Source organism: Babylonia areolata, chromosome 3 (genome assembly GCF_041734735.1).
Source record: "Babylonia areolata isolate BAREFJ2019XMU chromosome 3, ASM4173473v1, whole genome shotgun sequence".
NCBI classification, from domain to species: Eukaryota; Metazoa; Mollusca; class Gastropoda; order Neogastropoda; family Buccinidae; genus Babylonia; species Babylonia areolata.
Genome location: NC_134878.1, coordinates 47,583,378 through 47,602,751, shown reverse-complemented (window position 1 = coordinate 47,602,751; position 19,374 = coordinate 47,583,378). Strand labels below are relative to the sequence as shown.

Sequence of the window (19,374 nt, the reverse complement as noted above, 5' to 3'; positions counted from 1 at the left end):
CCCCCAGACATCGCTGACTTCCCCATGGCGCCAACCAGCAGTCCAGACAACAGCAGCAGCAGCAGCAGCCGGGGACAGGAGGTTCCAGCCTCCCCAACCGGCAGCACCATCCCACCACTGTCCTCCTCCTCCGCCGCCGCCGCCGCCGCCGATTCCTTGACGGCCGAAGACCTGGACAGCGAGCCCTTCTATGGCATGTTTGACAGACACGCTGACGACGACGACGACTACTACTACGAGGAGGGGGTGGTGGTGGACAGTTGCTGGACCCACCTCCGCCTCCCCATCCCCCACAGCCCCCGCGCCTCCATCACCACCTCCACCACCATCCCCGAAGCTTCGGAGACCTTCCGACGAGCGATGCGACAGCTTGACGGCATCGAGGACAGCGCTGCACGTGCAGCAGCAGCAGCAGCAGCAGCAGCAGTAGTAGTAGTAGCCAGCAGCGACAAGACAGTGACGGGGGACAAGGCTTCGTCTTCGTCTTCGTCGTCTTCAGGCGGCACGGGGAAACGGGAGAGGAAGAGCTGCCCGGTGAAGAAAGCGGCCTCCTTCTCCGTCTCCGACTGTCACTGCTCCTGCTCCTCCTCTTCTTCCTCCTCCTCCACCACCTCCTCCTCCTCCTCCTCCAAGGACGCTCTGGCTGCGGAGGCGAGGAGGAGGAAGTCGGTGCCGTGCATGGCGCGCGGGAAGCACGTGCAGTGGGCGGACGAGGCTGGGGTGGCGGAGCTGGTGTCGGTCCGGCTGATCCGGCCCCGCCTGCAGGTCAAGGGGGACAGGGAGGAGGGGCAGGCGTCTTCCTCCACCCCCCGCTCCATCCTCCGGAGGCTGACCGGCATCCACTGATGAGGCAGGTAGGTGTGTGTGTCGGGTGAAGGGACCGACTTGACAGGCCGTGGACCTGACCTTGACCCCTTCCGCTGCACGTGATCACCGACGACTGCCGGCGACCAGTGACTCTGATGACCCTTGTGCAGTGAGTGGCCTTTCCTTGTGACAGCGCTGATCGCTGATCGTTGAACGATGACTCTTAGAGTAATGTTTTACGCAAACCTAAGGTACTGACCAATGCAGCACGTTGGGTCTGCATGTGCGTAAGTCAGGTATCTGTTTTTGTGTGTGTGTGTGTGTGTGTGTTTAGCGTATACGGGTTAGTCCGCACGCTTTGACACACCACCCTGACACTGAAACTGACACCGTGTAGAGGACTGATGAAGTGGTCTGCCTCAGTGGAAGGTGATGCAGGTGACAATCAAAACTGATGACCATCGCCCGTCTTAGAGCGTGATGGTGGTGAAGGGAGACTTGTGTCCGGGGAACGTCTCCTCGCTCCCTGAGATGCTGGAGACTACAGAAGAGATGGTGTCGTCACGCCTACGTGTCTCCACAGTTGACAATCATTGAACACATCTGAACAATCATAATCCGGGTTCTGATGCCATTTACCTACGTCTCTCTCTCTGTCTCTCTGTCTTTGTCTCTCTGTGTCTCTGTCTGTGTCTCTTTGTGTCTCTCTCTCTGTCTGTCTGTCTCTCCTTAATATGATATATTTATCATTGTCATTGATAAGTGATTGTGTCTGATTGTGCGAATATGAGCGATGAGGACGATTACGAATATTCGTAATGTATAGGGGAGACTGTCTATATGTGTTATTTCAAGAATGCTTAAATAGTGATTGGATTGTCTGCATATGTTGTTTAAAGAATGTTTATAAGTGATTATTAGTGGTTGATTGTGTGCATTTGGTATTTATGGATATTTGTATTGAATAGTTATTTCTTGTAAAAAAAAATTCTGCAAACAAACAGTGTTCATATTGTTTGTTTGTTATTTTAATGTTGAATTTATTTCTTTGTTGATTACCAGTGTATGTCTATGGTCTTATCGTGATGTCACTTGACACTCTTGCAGACATTGTGTCTCGTGGAAAATGGCATGTGTGTATCTATATGTATTATTCTTTCATTGTCGAACTTTGTTAAAGCACACACACACACACACACACACACACACACACACACACACACACGTGCACACGTGTGCACGCCCTGCATATATATATAAAACAATATCTAATGATCTAGCTCAAATGTCAAAACAACTAACTACTCAGCTTCATAGTAAAATAGGCTTTAGAACAATTGTTAGCAAATGACAGTGATCATAAACTGATACTGTGTCTGAAGGGATACATAGTAAAATGGGCTTTTTATTCATTTATCTTTTAGAATCATAATCATAAGCTAAAGAGATTGATCATATAAGATGATTCTGTATTCTGAAGGGATACACATGTTGTTGTTTTTTTCAGGCAGTGTTTGAAACCTCGTTGCTTATTAGGATTCTTTGCCCTGTATGGTGGCTATTGTGCTGCATTGCATTGCATTACATTACATTGCATTGTTTTGCATTGTGCTTTATTGCATTTTTCTGTAATATCCCACTTCAGTGGAAGCCAGTCATGTGCACTCGGTATTATTCTAAAAACCCTTCGCATGCGCTCAGTGCACGTGCAATGAAAAAAAAAGACATCAGTCAACATTAAAAGTTAAGATGGAGTAGTTCTTCGCAGATGGTTCGGATTAACTCATACAGGTTGCGAATATACACATAGTAGGATACAATTTCTCTCTCCCTCCCCCCCCCCCCCCCCCCCCCCGTCCTACCCTAGTTATTTTCACAAATTGACGCAGTTTTAATTTTTTTCAAACTCCAAAAACTATCTCTGTGTGTGCGTGCGCGCGCGGCCGAACCCCTTTCTCCTTTCTGGAAGGACACCATTTCCTGTTTACTTTGTCGCTGTTCCTTGCTCAAGCGCAGATATTTTTGTTTCTTTGTTTCCAAACCTCTCTCTCTCTCTCTCTCTCTCTCTCAGTATCGATCGTTCTTGACACGAGGACAGTGATATGTATCAGTAGGGCATCACATGTCTGTAGGCGTTCAAATGTCAGTCCAAAGCATGTTGGCTGGGAAGTGGGTCAGTGTGTGTTGTGCAGTGGGGTGCTGTCGGGTGTAACAGCGACAAAAGTGGTTCCCTTCTCATGTGTCTGATGTGCCACCCCCTCCCCCCACCTCCCCGCCCTCCTCCCCACCCGTCACACACACACACACACACACACACACACACACACACCGGTCTTCCAGTCAGTCTGACAGCCCGTGTAGGTTAATTTTGTACCACCTGCTTCGATGAGAACTTCCCTCAATGGCAATCTGTGTGTCAGTCTGGTTATATGTTGGTAAAGCAGTGTCTCGTGAGAGCATATTGGCGCTGGTCATTAATTTTACATCCTGTTGTGGTGATAGAGTTAGTTTTTATGTGCTCCTCTCTCTCTGTCTGTCAGTTAGTCTGTCTCATTGTCTCTCTTGCCGTCTCCACTCTGTCTCAGTCTAACCCTCTCTCTATCTCCCCCCACATTCATTTACTGTTTATGATCGTACATTCATTAAAACATGTTGTTCTTTTCCTAATGGCTGATGTTCCGTTTGTTTGAAGGAAGTTATTTTGTTGTCAACCTGTTCATATTCTGACTTTTACCGTTGCATTGTTTCATACGCATATTGTGCATACTAACCCTGCGTCGATCAAAATGTCGGATCCGTCAAAGCTTTGCACCAGTCAATACTGATTCATGAATTTGATTTTCTTCCTTTGACAATATTACATTATCAGTGCTCTTGTGTTACTGAGTTGTTGATGGTAATGGTAGATTAGCAGTTAAAAACCACTGTGAACAGTGTCACACTGGCCAGTTTTTGATCTGATTTCATTTCTTTCATTGTCTTCTATGTGACTCTTTCTTTCTATTATCCTTCAATGCATTTACTTATTTATTTTGTTATTCTTTTTCCATTTCGTGTTTATGTTTTCATGTTTTACACACTCTCAAGGTTGGTTATCCAGTAACTGACTAGCGCTTTTGGTTTATTCGAAGGTCAATTAGGCATATGCTCCCTATTTTTAAACAGGCGTGGTGTAGCGTGTATGCATCAGCCCGCACGCTTTGACATCTTAAAACTGTATCCGGTAGTGTTGCCACTGAAGGGAGGGGGAAAATGTACTTGTGCGCCGCTCTGTGTGTGTGTGTGTGTGTGTGTGTGTGTGTGCGGGTGTTTCATTTCTTTTTTCAGTCGACTTGCTTCTGTAGACTGTGAAGCGCCCCAAACTGGTTTTTCAGTGGCGTTGTCACTTTCGGTGTTGCCTCAATTGTGTCTGTGGCCCGTTCCCACTGGCTCTGGCACTCTGCCAAACAGCTCAGTGCCGTAGGGGTGTCGATTCTCGATTACCTATGCGATAGCACACCCTAGCCCCTTGAAATAAAAAGGTAAATGGCAGGTGAAAATGTGGGGTTATTGGCGTAAGGGAGTGGAGGGATCGGGTGGGAGGGTAGTAGTGGGGATGAGGGGATGGGGGGTAAACCGGGTCAGTTGGGCTGTAAAAGATCGAGACTTGGCGTCAGCACTTTTGTGTGTGTGTGTGTGTGAGAGACAAAGACAGACAGAGAGTCTATTTATTACCTTGTCCGTTGCGCAACTTCATGGCCAAAGGAGTGTCGTTTATGTGTATGGTAAAACGATGAGGGACAGAGAAGGGAGAGGGAGAAAGAGAGAGAGAGAGAGCGTGTGTGTGTATCGATCAGCATAGGGGAGTGGGGGTGGCTGGAGAAGGCGTGAGAGGGGACGGTGGGGGGACCAGGGGGGGGGGGGATGTACGCGCTCGCGCATGCTCGCATACACACTCAGCTACCACACGAGATACAGTCAGTCACTGGGACAGACATAAAGGGTTAGAGTGAACCAAGAAAAAAAAAATCATATGAACACGACAAATGCTTGAATCAACAAAATAAATCAAATGAATGAATGAATGAAAAGAACGTACAAGTGAATGGACGAATGTAGCAGCCGAGATCCAACACAGGTGCATGGCAAATAGGCAGGCCTACGTGTATATGGAATATTGTATATTCAAAACTTTTTCTTAATGATAATAAAAAAGAAACAAAAATATATATACATATATATATACTGTTCTGCCATGGAGTGTTCCCCAGAGAAGTCGAGTGTGAATGCAGCTGGCTTGGTGGGCGTTCTATTGTTTACAGGTTTCATTCTGACGTTAGCATGTTCCGTCAGTTTTTCTATACACAAAGTTGCACTTTTTTTTTCTTTCTTTCATTTTTTCTTCTTCTTTTTTTTCTTTCCACTTGCCTTTTCTTTAAGATCATGCCGCTATTGATATGGCGTGCATAAATGATTTCGTCTGGACTGAGTGCAGTTCGAGAAATTGAAGTCTAGGACTACTGTGTCTGGAGGCGAAATGCTCTCTTCATGTGAATGTGTGTGTGTGTTTTGGGAGGGGGAGAACCGGGGTACGGGACTGGGGTGCACTGTGTGTGTGTGTGTGTGTGTGTGTGCGCGCGCCTTTTCCACACACATACATCACACACCAGAAACTTACAAATAATTGTACTCAGTGTTGTTAATTCGTGATCATATTGTGGCAAACATTCGGAGGGTGCTGAAGTGTGTGGGGGTGGAGAAGCTAGTGGGTGTGATGAGGGTGGTTGTGGGTGTGGGTGTGTTGTTGTTATCTTGATCGAACAGAACAGACAAAGTGAGGGTGGATTACAAAAAGCTGTATCTCTTTCGAAAGCCTTTCATTTGCTTTGAAGTTAATACAGACTCTTTGTGTGTGTGTGTGTGTGTGAGAGAGAGAGAGAGAGATCCAATAGATTTAAATACCTCCACAGCCACTCTCTGGTGACATAAAGATTTGTGACGGGCACTGGGCGACTCAGGAATGACTCGCCAAAAAAAAAAAAAAAAAAAAAAAAAGGTAATTAAGTGCTCGTCACAAGACACACATCACACACACACACACAGAGATCAGCTCTCACCATGGATGATAGCCAGAAAGCAAACTAAGGATTAACCTGTCAGTCGATACAGGCTTACTCTCGTGTCTTCATTTCATCCTGATCCGTTTCTTTTAGGACTCTTTTTATTACTGTTATTTCTATTTTATACCAATCGCATTTTAAGGGTCACTTCTTTAAATTACCCATTCACCGAGAAAGATAAATGTTAAATGTGACGTTCTTTTGACATGTGAAAAATCGGTCACCAGCGTCAATTGTACTGATCAGTGATTTTGTTATGCAAAGCTTAGCCTACCCTACAAGGGACACTGGGCCGTTATTATAGCTATCACTCCTGTACACTATACTGTATCAGGCAATTATCTCAGCTACCTAGCACTTGTGTTGTCCTTATATGAAGCGCTGTGTCATTCTCAATGTTTAAAATGTATAAGCTTTATTATGAATTTGAATTGAATATATGCATGAAACGTGTGTTGGTGTGTGTGTGTGCATGCATGCGCATATGCGTGTATTAGTGCATGGGTGAGAAATAGAGAGAGAGAGAGATAGATGTGTACACTGCCATAAATAGAACTCACGGATATGCTATGAAATTAATCGGATGTGTATGTAATTGTTGTTTGACCAGTCAGTTGAAAATCAAATTAATAAAAACTTGGCATATTATCAAATCATGTGGATTTCAATTATTTCGGACAGTGAATGTGTGTGTGTGTGTGTGTGTGTGTGTGTGTGTGTGTGTGTGTGTGCATGCATGGCGTGTGTATGTGTATGAGGGACAGGGAGAGAGAGAAAACGGGTGTGCCAACGCAAAAACCTACGTTTAATGCATGTCTCTGTGTGTCCAAGAGCTACTTTGTGTATTAATGTGTGCGCATGCTCTTTAACTGGGTTCACTGGCATGTTGGTGGATATCCAAGGAAGTGTGGGTGGTAGCAGTAAACATCCAGGTTCATCACCTGTTGGACCCACAGTGACGGGTGCAATAGCCGAGTGGTTAAAGCGTTGGACTTTCAATCTGAGGGTCCTGGGTTCGAATCACGGTGACGGCGCCTGGTGGGTAAAGGGTGGAGATTTTTCTGATCTCCCAGGTCAACATATGTGCAGACCTGCTAGTGCCTGAACCCCCTTCGTGTGTATACGCAAGCAGAAGATCAAATACGCACGTTAAAGATCCTGTAATCCATGTCAGCGTTCGGTGGGTTATGGAAACAAGAACATACCCAGCATGCACATCCCCGAAAGCGGAGTATGGCTGCCTACATGGCGGGTTAAAAACGGTCATACACGTAAAAACCCACTCGCGCATATACGAGTGAACGTGGGAGTTGCAGCCCACGAACACAGAAGAAGAAGAGGACCCACAGCGACACTACTTGTGCACCACACTTGTATTTCTCTTTTTGTCACGACAAATTTCTCTGTCTGAAATTCGGGCTGCTCTCCCCAGAGAGAGCATGTCACTACACTTAGAGCGCCACCCATTTTTTTCTGCCTGTAATTTTATTTGTTTTCCTATCCAAGTGGATTTTTCTAAAGAATTTTGCCAGGGACAACCCTTTTGTTGCTGTGGGTTCTTTTATGTGCGCTAAGTGCATGCTGCACAAGGAACCTCGGTTTATCGTCTCGTCTGAATGACTAGTATCCAGAAATAAAGATTTCAGAAAAAAAGAAGAAGAAAACAGAAGGGCACTGATATGGAACTGTATCTCTCAAACTGTCAGATTACCGATCGTTCCAGCACATGTAATATTGTACAGGTAAGAAGCGAGGAAAAAAATCATGACTTTCTTTTTCCTCAATCATTTTAACCCCCTTTTACATCTTCACTCACAAAACTATGCAATATAACTGCAGACATAAAATCAGAACTTTTTTTTTTTACTTTAATTTCAAACAACTGGAAAAATATTATTTCTATCTTGCTCCACAAGTTTTCTTGTTTTTTAAAGCACAAACACACATGTGTACACACACAAACTTACACATGTACATACACACACGCACATACACAGAGACAACCAGTGACAACTCTCAGCGATTTTCAGAAGACAAACACACACACACACACACATTCATACACATGTGCACTTGCACACACACACACACACACACATACAAGTTTTCCCAAACACACACACATACAGAAAACTTTTGACGATTCTTTGCGTTCATTGAAATTCCACCACCCCCATCTTGCACTGGTGGGAGATGATGTAAACACCACCCTCTCCACCCTCCTCACACAGGAACTCAGTCAGGCTGGTACTTCAGACTGTATGCTGTCGATGGCAAACCACCGCGATCGATCCAAAGCTTCAAAGAAAGACTGAAATAAAAAGGAAAAAAAAAAAGATATCATTTCTACTATGCTCTAAGCTCACCACACTGAAATAAGCTCACCCATGTTAAGAAAGATCTGGAGTGAGGTCTTAGAAATATGTTTTAAAAAATGAAGCTGACACTATCAATGCATGATTTGAAAAACGAAAACCTCAGATTGAGCACTTTTTTGGATCATGTTTTAATCAAAGTTAGTAATCATTTTCTTTATTCCTTCCAATCCTAAACCTGATATGATGCTGACATATATAATGGCAGTATAGTATTAATGGTAATGATAGTAATGCAGAATTTCGCTCACTCATCTCAAACAGGGAGCTTGTGGCATTTACAAAAATCAACAACTTCAACATCCATAGATATACATGCATTCAAGTATTACTTACCACACGCAAACAAGCATATGCACACACAAATAGGTGAACACACACACACACACACAGCAAGCAAATTTTCAAGCAGCACAGTAATCAGTAAGATAGTGAGCAGAACGGAAAACATGTCTTCTGAGAGACTTTTTAAGCCCTTGACTCCTGCTGACAGGTATGCTCATCAGTGAAGGGCTGTCACCTCACTGGGATGAGACTTGATCGTCATGGGGTTGTGGAAGCACCTCTGACAAATTCCTGCCATCTATCTCTATCAAAGACTGCTCTCTGCTTTTCAGTGAAAGACAGGCCTGTCCACTCCTCTTCTTCTTCTGTCTGCCTCTTCTGTCTTCCTCCTGGCACTGTGTGTTGCAGGATGGTTTTTGCCAGGCCTGATGATCTCATCACATGTCCATACCACACCACTTTTCTTTTCTTCACATTGCCAAGCAGGCTGTCATGTGTCCCAAAGGCTGCAGTTATTCTGTTTCTGACCTCCTCATTGTATTTGTATTTCTTTTTATCACAACAGATTTCTCTGTGTGAAATTCGGGCCGCTTTCCCCAGGGAGAGCGCTTCGCTACACTACAGCGTCACCCATTTTTCTGGTATGTTTTCCTATGTGCAGTTTTATTTGTTTTTCCTATCAAAGTGGATTTTTCTACAGAATTTTGCCAGGAACGACCCTTTTGTTGCCATGGGTTCTTTTACGTGCGCTAAGTGCATGCTGCACACGTGACCTCGTTTTATCGACTCATCCGAATGACTAGCGTCCAGACCCCCACTCAAGGTCTAGTGGAGGGGGAGAAAATATTGGCGGCTGAGCCGTGATTCGAACCAGCATGTTCAGATTCTCTCACTTCCTAGGCAGACGCGTTACCTCTAGGCCATCACTCCACATATGGTGTCCATACCATGCATTTGTGATGTGGTCTCTGTATGAGATGCTCCGGATCTTTAGGCAGCGTATCATCTCAAGGGCTTCAATGCATCTCTGGAGGTCAGCAGTGAGGGGCCAGGATTCATGAGCGTTAGGCTGTCAGTCGCTATTCTGTTTGGATTTCTTCGTCTTAGGATCATACTTCTTCTTCTGCGATTGTGGGCTGCAAATCCTACGTTCACTCGAATGCACACGAGTGGGTTTTTACGTGTATGACCGTTTTTTACCCCGCCATGTAGGCAGCCATACTCTGTTTTCGGGGGTGTGCATGCTGGGTATGTTCTTGTTTCCATAACCCACCGAACGCTGACATGGATTACAGGATCTTTAACGTGCGTATTTGATCTTCTGCTTGCATATACACATGAAGGGGGTTCAGGCAATAGCAGGTCTGCACATATGTTGACCTGGGAGATCATAAAAATCTCCACCCTTCACCCACCAGGCGCTGTCACCGTGATTCGAATCCGGGACCCTCAGATGTGACAGTCCAACGCTTTAACCACTTGGCTATTGCGCCCGTCATTAGGATCATACGATTAACTTTGTTTCACAGAATCAACTGAATCACTGAAGTGTTCACAAAAAGCATGAAACACACTTTAAAACTGATGCCACATTGATCTCATGTACCAAGGTTCAGCAGTCAAGGAGTTAAACAAACATCCATCAATATCTTCGTTGCTGCACACCTGTGTAATGCTAACTGTGTACTCTCTCACCTCGCTTGATTCCATGAACTCTCTGTTTTCTTTTGTGACGTTCACCTCCAAGCAGGGATCTGTGGGATAAAACACAGTCACCGTTATCATAAGACCAAAGTCGAGTTTAGAATATTTTCATTTACAAATTAGGTAAAGCACACATTTTTTTCTGAAGCCAGCCACATGTAATATAACAAGATAATGATTCGGTTCTAAAACAAATTGCGCATAAAAAAATGAACAATATCAATTTTTTTTTTCATGAGAACTGCGCTGGAATGTAACAGACTTCCAAGAAACACTGTGACAGCCTCCTCAGTTAGCATCTTCACGTTAAGGGTCACAAAACATCTCTCAGACTAATCTGCATTGCAAAGCTAGAGTTTCCACTAGACAAAAGCCAGTTGTGGATCCTGCAATAATTCAAGGCTTGATCAATATTGCCAATACACTCTTATTAATAAAAATGAAAATAATAACAATTATTGTTATCATTATTATTGATATTATCATTAATCACTATATACTATATTTACATACGCTCAAACTCCCCATATAATGGACTCTAAGTGCCTCACATGAAACAATACATATAAAATAGTGTATCACACCACACAACAGCACACGAAGACACAGAAGTGAAAAACAAAATCTATACATATATATACACCGACACAATACTCCTTACCTTCCAGAACTTCCATGTCATCCACTGCCGCCGCCTGCCCCTCTCCCTGTAACAGCAACCATGCAGTGTCATTTAACCCTTCGGTCGCTTTAGTTGCCGCTCAGCAACTTACAGCGAGACCACCACAGTCGCCACATGGCGACTTGAAGGGAGAATGCTGCTGGCACTGATTGGTGACTTGAGCATTAGAGTTAACAAACTTGCACTACTCTTCAATAAATAACACTAAACTCAGCCAGCACTTCCTGCAACATGTACCAGAAAGATCCTTCTCATTGTTTAACCAATTCTTGTGTAGTTTGGAGCAATTTTCAGCGGATTTTTTTTTAACTTAGTTTAAATGATGGTAAGTTCTTCAACCACTTCAGATTGTAACCAGCAGTTTCGCTTTAGACCCCGATATATGGGACAGCAAGCTGCAAGTCTAAGTGAAAGTCACTTGGCGGAAAATGAATTCGCTGCTGACAGTGACAGTGGAGAAGAGTTGTGCCACATGGCAGCAAACTGACCAGTGACACTGACAGATCTGCCGCACTGCTGGTTTCAGCTGTACTGTCCAGCTGGCTAGCAGCTGTTTGCAGCTTGAACACAGATGGCAATGTAAGGGTCAAGGCAGAAAAAATAGACAATTCAAACATCAAACTAGTCAACACAGCAACAACAGAGTAGGATCATAAATATGCCCGGTTTTGGGTGTTTTTTTTATAGCAAAGTTAAAGCTGGCCCCTGTTTGAAATCAAAACACATACACCTATTTCAAAACATAAAACAAGAGAGGCAAGGCCTTCAAGACTCACTTGTGATAAATTAAGTCCCCTAGCATTAACAAAAAATGATAATAATGACTCCTCTTGTTGTTGTGTCAGAATAAGATGTCAAAGTGCCAAGTTTAGAGAATACAAAAAAAATAAATATAACAGTAAATGCAGTTTGCATGTAATTAGGCTTCTTTTTTTAATTTTTTTTGTGCCCATCCCAGAGGTGCAATATTGTTTTAAACAAGATGACAGGAAAGAACTTAATTTTTCCTATTTTTATGCCAAATTTGGTGTCAACTGACAAAGTATTTACAGAGAAAATGTCAATGTTAAAGTTTACCACGGACACACAGACACACGGACAAACACATACACACAGACAACCGAACACCGGGTTAAAACATAGACTCACTTTGTTTACACAAGTGAGTCAACAAAGAGAGGCAAGCACCAAAAAAGAAGTACGTGTGGAACAGAAAAAAAAAAAGACCTTATCTCTTTTGTATGTACACCCTTTTTAACACACAATCAACGACAGGGTCAACTGAACAGAAAAATAAAGACCTCATTTATTTTGTATACACACACTTTTTTTTCCTATCATTATAGTATACCATGTTGTGACTGACCATTAACACATGACCTTAAACTTCAACAGAGATTATACTATCATTCTGGCCAGCTACTAAACCAAATTTTGATGAAAACCGGATGTGAGACATCAGCTGTATCAAGCTTTATCTTTTGCCAAACAATGACCTTGACCTTTGACCCACAACCTTGCTTACCTTCGATGATTAGAAGGGTCTTATGCACACCTACCACCCTTCCAAGTATGATTCTTTTACTACTTGTGCTTGCCAAGAAAATTCCAATGTTTAAAGTTTTACAAGGAGATATACACATAGACACATACATACATACACAAACACACGCACACACACACACAAATGAATACACATGGACAACTGAGACTGGGTGATTACATAATAAGACTAACTATGCACACACACACAAGTAACAAAAAGGAACTAAGAATATGAAACATCACGTAACCTAACAGATTTCACAGAGGAAAAAACGCCCCACAGGCAGACCCCAAAATACACCTACAGATAAAGGATGTCTGCAAGAAAAGAGTGCAACTTCCCCCCCCACCCCCCACCCCCTCCCCACAACCACGTGCTCTTTCACTCACTCCCTCACTCACTCACCGGGTACTCATGGGATGGGGGCGGGTGGTTCTGGTAGTTGTGGCTGTAGTGGTAGTAGCCCCCCCAGCTGTAGTAGCCGCCGTGGTGGGAGTAGGGGGGGGAGGAGTAGCTGCCCCCGCCATGGGAGGAGGAGCTAGGGGCAGAGGGGTAGGAAGTGGGGGGTCCCAGGTTGTCGTGGGAGTGAGACTGGGAGCCGTGGGAGCCGAAGCTCCTGGAGGAAGACCTGTTTTGCACTCAGCATTGTTATCATACCGTTTCCATGCCAACCTTCGATGGCAGCAGCAGCAAACAATAATCCCTAGAACTAAGTTATATGCTAATAATAATAATATTAATATATTGCACTTATATGGTGCAAACTCCCTATATAATCATCTTGTATGGTGTAAACTCTGCCCCTGTTTGCACTCAGTATTGTCATCAAACTGTTCCATGCTCACCCTCACTGGCAGCATTATAATACATTGTGCTTAAATGATGCAAGCTCCCCATATTATGGGATTACATGGTGCAAACTGCCCCTGGAGGAAGACCTTTTTGCACTCAACGCTGTTATCAAACTGTTCCTTGCCCACCCTCAATGGCTGCAGCAGCAGCACAATAATCCCTAGTACTGTCTAAGTTACATTAGAATATTAATAATAACAATATACTGAACTTACATGGTGCAAACTCCCCATGTAACAGGCTTAGATGGTGCTATCTCTGCCCCTGGAGGAAGACCTATTTGCACTCAGCGTTGATGTCAAACCATTTCCACACCCGTCCTCAATGGCTGCAGCAGCAACACAATAATCCCTAGTATTGTTGAAGTTATTTGATGATAATTAATATCAATATACTGTACTTATATGGTGCAAACTCTGCCCCTGCACACGGCTGGAGGAAGACTTGTAGCATTCATCATTGTTATCCACCGTCCCTCACCCACCCTCACTAGCTGCAGCAGCAACATAATAATCCCAAGTACTAAGTTATATTAGTTATATTAGGCTGGACACTGACCACTGGTCCCCTAGAGCAGCCCGTGCAAGCAGCCCCTTGCGAGCAGCCCCTCACAGGAAAAGTTTTCTCTTGGTTATACACATCTCAGTAAGAAGAGAGAGCACTGCAAATACCCATACGTGTAAGCCACTGAACTCTTATGGTGCAGAAATAATATTAATAATGTATTGTACTTATATGGTGCAAACTCCCCATACAATGGGCTCTAAGCGCCTCGCATGAAACAATACATATACAGTAGTGCATTACACCAGCACAACAGCACAGTATATTGTTCCATTCTTTTCAAATAAAATTTATCTTAAAAAAAAAAAATTACAAAAAATAACACTCTCATTATATTATTTCATTACATTCTTCTTCACAATGTCTTTCATAAGTGTTAATTTCAAATGCACCTCAAACTGTCTCTGCTGAAAAATCAGAGTCATCACAATCATGACCCACATGCTCGCCAACACAAACTCTCATACAAACACAGGACATGCAACTCATGACAACGGCCTACCTTTTCGGAGCGGCCAGGCCAACTTTGATTGGTCGCCTCCCTATCCCCGTCATGTGCTGCATCTCCACCAGCGCCCTCTGCTGGTCTGATTCGTCAGAGAAGCGAACAAAACCAAACCCTTTGCTTTTGCCATTGCAGTCCAGCACAACTGCACAAAAGGTAATCAATAAGCAAGTCATATATATGTATATATTTTTTATTTCTCATTAAAAAAAAAAAAAAATATATATATATATATATATGTAAGAAAAGAGAGAGGAAGGACAGGGGAAGGAACTTCAGATATAGGCAGGAGGGAGTTGAAGGGGGAGGGGGGGATGAGAGAGAGAGGGAGAGAGAAGAAGAGCGGGGAGGAAAAAAGAAATGAAGGAAAAACAAGAACATTGATAATTCTTTAAAAAAAAATGCCGTAAAAACACAAAAACAAAACAAAAGCCTTGTGAGTACAGTGCCACCCTTATTCTCTTCTTAAAAAAAGAAAAAGAAAAGTAAAACAAATACATTTTCATAGAGAAAAACAGTGGCTGTAGGTTCTCTAACATGCGCTAAGTGCATGCTGCACACAGGACCTCAGTATGACCAGTACCCAGACCACTACCCAGTGTCTAGTGAAGCAGGGAGTACAGGTACAAGTCATGCTCTGTGAATAGGACCCGAACCAATGTTCACTCACTTCCTTGCTGGGCACACTACCAACAGGCCAACACTCCAAGGAGGAAGGTGGCAGAATGGTTAAGACACTCAGCTGCCAATATATAGAGAGTCCGTGAGGGTCTGGGTTTGAATCCTGCTCTCACCCTTTCTGCCAAGTTTGACTGGAAAAATCAAACTGTCTAGCCATTTAGGACGAGACGATAAACAAGGTCCCGTGTGCAGCATGCACTTGGCGCACTGAAAAAGAACCCATGGCAACGAGAGTGTAGTCCTCTGGCATAATTCTGTAGAAAAAATCCACACTGATATGTACACAAATATATAAGCATGCACTCAAGGCCTGACAAGCGTGTTGGGTTATGCTGCTCGTCAGGCATCTGCCTGGCAGATATGGTATAGCATATATGGATTTGTCCAAACACAATGACGCCTCCTTGAGAAACTGAAATTCCACATGTGCCATTGTATCAAAGCTGGATTTTTCTACAGACTTCTGCCAGGGACAACCCTTCTGTTTCCTTGCTTTCTACCCTGGCCCACTAACACTCCACTGAAAAGGCAAACTTCACAGAATGCTACACACCTACTACAAAAGAATTCAATGTTCAAAATCTACACACATCACAATAAAGAATCCCTTGCTATCCGTGATTTTTGTGTTGGTTTTTTTTCTCTCTCTCTCTCTCTTGAATTACCTTTGGCTCCTCGAACAGATCTGTAGTTTTTGGCAAAGGCTGAGTAGAGAGTGTAGTCATCTACGTCCAATGTCAGGTCACCAATGTGCAGAGAGAATTCAGGCCTGGGAAAAAAAACCCAGTGTCGTTAACATGATAGGATACACTCTACTGCTTGTTTTGTTTGATTAGAAAAATTCACACACACACACGCATACGCACACAAACACACACCCACACACACTAAACCTCTTAATTCTTTTGCTATTAAAGTAGATTTTCCAAATGAAATTTGTCAATCCTTTTGTTGAGTTCTTGTACATGTATGATGCAAAAGGGACCACAGTTTATCGTCTCAGCCGACTGATCGCACAAGATTCTCCACTAAAATCATCACTCGATTTATCTGACATTTCTGAAGCTGTACCCTACATATTGCAAAGGAAGAAGCTCCTTCAGACTCCATAAGAAAAAGTGGAAACCAGAAGATATAAAAAAAGATCAATGTAATTTGCAACTGTAAAAGTCTTGAAACTGGCATCAACTCCTTGAGTGCTGAACTTTGATGATATCAGATCAAAGAAGCGTGCATCTGAAGTGTAGATAAAGCACTCTGTATACTTCTAAGTGGCATACTTGGTTTTGCTGAACAAAAGTAATGTGATCCTAACAGAAGGAAGTCCAGATAAACAGTGACTGACATCCTGACCTGAACGTTCTCTCTTATCTCAGTGAGAGCCCTTCACTGATAAAGATATTAGTCAGTCTGGCCGTAGCTACTTTCGTTTTCTCTGCATAGGCGGGTAGTTTGTACAGGACTGGAATCAGACCCCTGCCAGAGTCTGCACTAGTGAGTCACGTTTAAGTATGTGTAGTTAAGACATATTAGTCAGTAGCACAAGCAGTCGAGGAACTGAAGCCCTCAATCAGTAAATGACTGCAACAGCCTGGTTTGAATCCAGAATGTTCATAACTATCGATACACACACGTAACAAATCATAGATCACTGATCACTCTTGTGGCACAAACACAGTACAGTCTGCAATGACAGTCATAAAAAGCCAGAAGAACAACACATATATCCAGTCTTTACTCACATCAGCTGCTGCTCTTTTCCGAAACTTGCAGGGTTCAGTTTGAAGAGTTTGGACTGCAAAAATGGAATGAAGTTATTACAGAAGTACTGAAAGAAAAAGTCATCAACAAGCAAACCTGAACCCACACAGTAATACCATAACTAAAAAGCATGCATACACACACACGCACACACACTCACCCCTCTCCCTGACACTCACCCCCACAATAACCAAAAACCCAATTATTCCCTTTGATCTGAACAAGTGATGACTGGTTACAAACCTAATACAAGATTCCCATTCCAAATTTTCAGAAATGACTGTCATTGTCTCAAATAATGATTGTCTGCTGTCAAAAGAAAGACTGATGTTACACTGTATTATTAACTCAAATAAAGAATGACAGTGCATACTGTACCAGTGCATTCTGGAAAATGATAATTTTCCATGACTTGATCATCCAAAACTGTAGGTTCCCGCTTAAAAGTAGATACATTTGTTTTAAAATTCATCAGTGATGTAGCTCTTTTCCTTCAGTAAAAGTGCATGATTGAAATTTACTACCAGTTCTGAAAATTATGCGCATGGGCATGCTGAGGCCTACTCAATATGCGTGTATATGTGTATGTGTGCATGTATATAATATATATATATAGAGATATGTGTGTGTGTGTGTGTGTGTGTGTGTGTGTGTGTGTGTGTGTGTGTGTGTGTGTGCGCGTGTGTGTGTGAAGTAAGACCAATTTGGGGGGAACAAAACTCACAGGATGGGTGTTGGGGATAGGTTTTCCATTCAGTTTGAACAGTGCATGTCTTGCCTGCTCCACGTCGTCAAACTCCACAAAACAATATGGTTGTTGTCTGCCAGAAAACAATATACAGTGCTGATATAATTATAAGACAATCAGAGACTGAGAGAGACAGACAGACAGAGTGAGAAAGAGATGGACAGACAGACAGACAGTGAGGAGGAAGAGAGTGGAAGAAGAAAAAGTGTGAGATACAGTGAAACACAGCTAAAAAAACAATCTTTAAAAACTCTGACAGATTATTATCATTATCGTTATTTGTAATATTATAACGAACAAGTTTACTTGACTGTTAAAAAACATGTAAATCCAACTTTGGTTGCTTAATCCATATTGTACATTTGTAGTGATATAAACAGTGCATTTGCATCAGTTGATGCAAAGTGATAACTACCCATTTTCAATCATTCATGATTTGACAAAGTTCTATTCATGTCAACACACTTTTCAGATCAAATGATTTTGCTTTAATTACTGTTACAGTCACAGATAGGAAACTTGTTTGTTGAATTTAAAACTTAAATCAACTAGCTTTAACTAAAACCAGCAGAACCCCTTCTCTGGGGTAGTAGTTTGCACAGGACAGGGAATCAGACCCCTGCCGGAGTCTGCACCAGTGGGTCACAGTAAAGTATGTGTAATTAAAATAGAGCTTACAAAGTCAGAAATAAGCAGAAACACAGGCAACAGACTCACTCACTCACCCTGCCTTTTTGCCTTTGATGATTTTGACACTGAGCACCTTCTCCCCATAGTGCTGGAAAGCTTGCTTGATGAACTGTTCATTCATAGCATCATCCAGCTGCCACAGACAACAGCATTTTTACCAATAAGCCAAAATCAGAAAGACACACATGCACACACACACACACACACACTATTTCTCTTTAAGAATACTGACGCACACACACACGTCTACTTGTCTACTGATACACTAATCTATCAATGCATGACTATACTATATACTAGAGTATACTGATGAAATCAGAGATTGGCGGTTAACTGTTTTTTGTTGTTGTTTTAATGAATATATATATATATATATATATATATATATATATATATATATACATATATCATCGGTGTTATGTCGGCAGTCTCCAAAACTGATTTCATGGTAGTCATAGAACCCCTTTGACTAGTTTGTGCTATGCAAGGATGCATGCAACAGAACATATGCAGCGTTCAAAGAAAGTACATGCACACAGACACACACAATGAGTGCGCACAAAAACTAATACATTTCTTTATATCTTAGCATTGCATATTGTTCATATCACCATGTGCATGCGTGTGTACTCACAGCACTAACGCTCGCTGACATATACACTACCATTACCAGTACCATTTTTCTTTGAATCCAAGCACTTACGTTATTTCCCATCCAAATGCATGGGCTGAGGTACATGTCGCACCAGTTATTAGAACCGGAGGAAGATGACATTGTGAAAAGGGCAGCGGCTTGATTGATTCCAGTCAAGTACTGTGTCAGTGCACGTAATTTTCTCACAACAGCTTGATCAGTGCTTTGTACAGAGTGGTCTGCCGTTTTTGACTTTACACTGAATACGTAGCAAAACAAATTCAATGTCCTTTATTGTTTAATAAACTGCCTATGTTCGACTAAAATTTGATTGTTGGAATCAAGTACTTTCTGACAATGACATAACAAACTATAAATAGAGAGCAAGCTGATTGAGATACTGGGCTATATTTTGCCAGGAACCGAATCATGAGATAAAAT

The 19,374-nt window shown here is 42.7% G+C and overlaps 2 protein-coding genes across 2 annotated transcripts in view; one reads left to right on the top strand and one right to left on the bottom strand.

Annotated features, from left to right (window-relative positions):
- The window catches only part of LOC143280591 (uncharacterized), a 17,323-nt gene extending 14,708 nt beyond the window's left edge, over positions 1-2,615 (top strand). The window contains exon 2 of the mRNA XM_076585303.1: positions 1-2,615. This exon is cut by the window's left edge and continues 995 nt beyond it. Within this exon, the coding sequence (XP_076441418.1) occupies positions 25-846 (822 nt within the window). The 5' untranslated portion in view covers positions 1-24 and the 3' untranslated portion in view covers positions 847-2,615.
- A 5,139-nt stretch (positions 2,616-7,754) lies between these two features.
- LOC143280590 (tRNA selenocysteine 1-associated protein 1-like) lies at positions 7,755-19,200 on the bottom strand. Its single transcript, XM_076585302.1, has 10 exons — positions 19,003-19,200; positions 18,335-18,432; positions 17,586-17,682; positions 16,843-16,895; positions 15,766-15,869; positions 14,417-14,564; positions 12,904-13,126; positions 10,932-10,977; positions 10,262-10,320; positions 7,755-8,217 (listed from the first exon to the last, which is right to left on the bottom strand). Exons 1-10 carry the CDS (start codon positions 19,072-19,074, stop codon positions 8,146-8,148), a joined length of 972 nt encoding a protein of 323 aa, XP_076441417.1. The 5' UTR covers positions 19,075-19,200; the 3' UTR covers positions 7,755-8,145.
- Between the last annotated feature and the right edge of the window lie 174 nt (positions 19,201-19,374).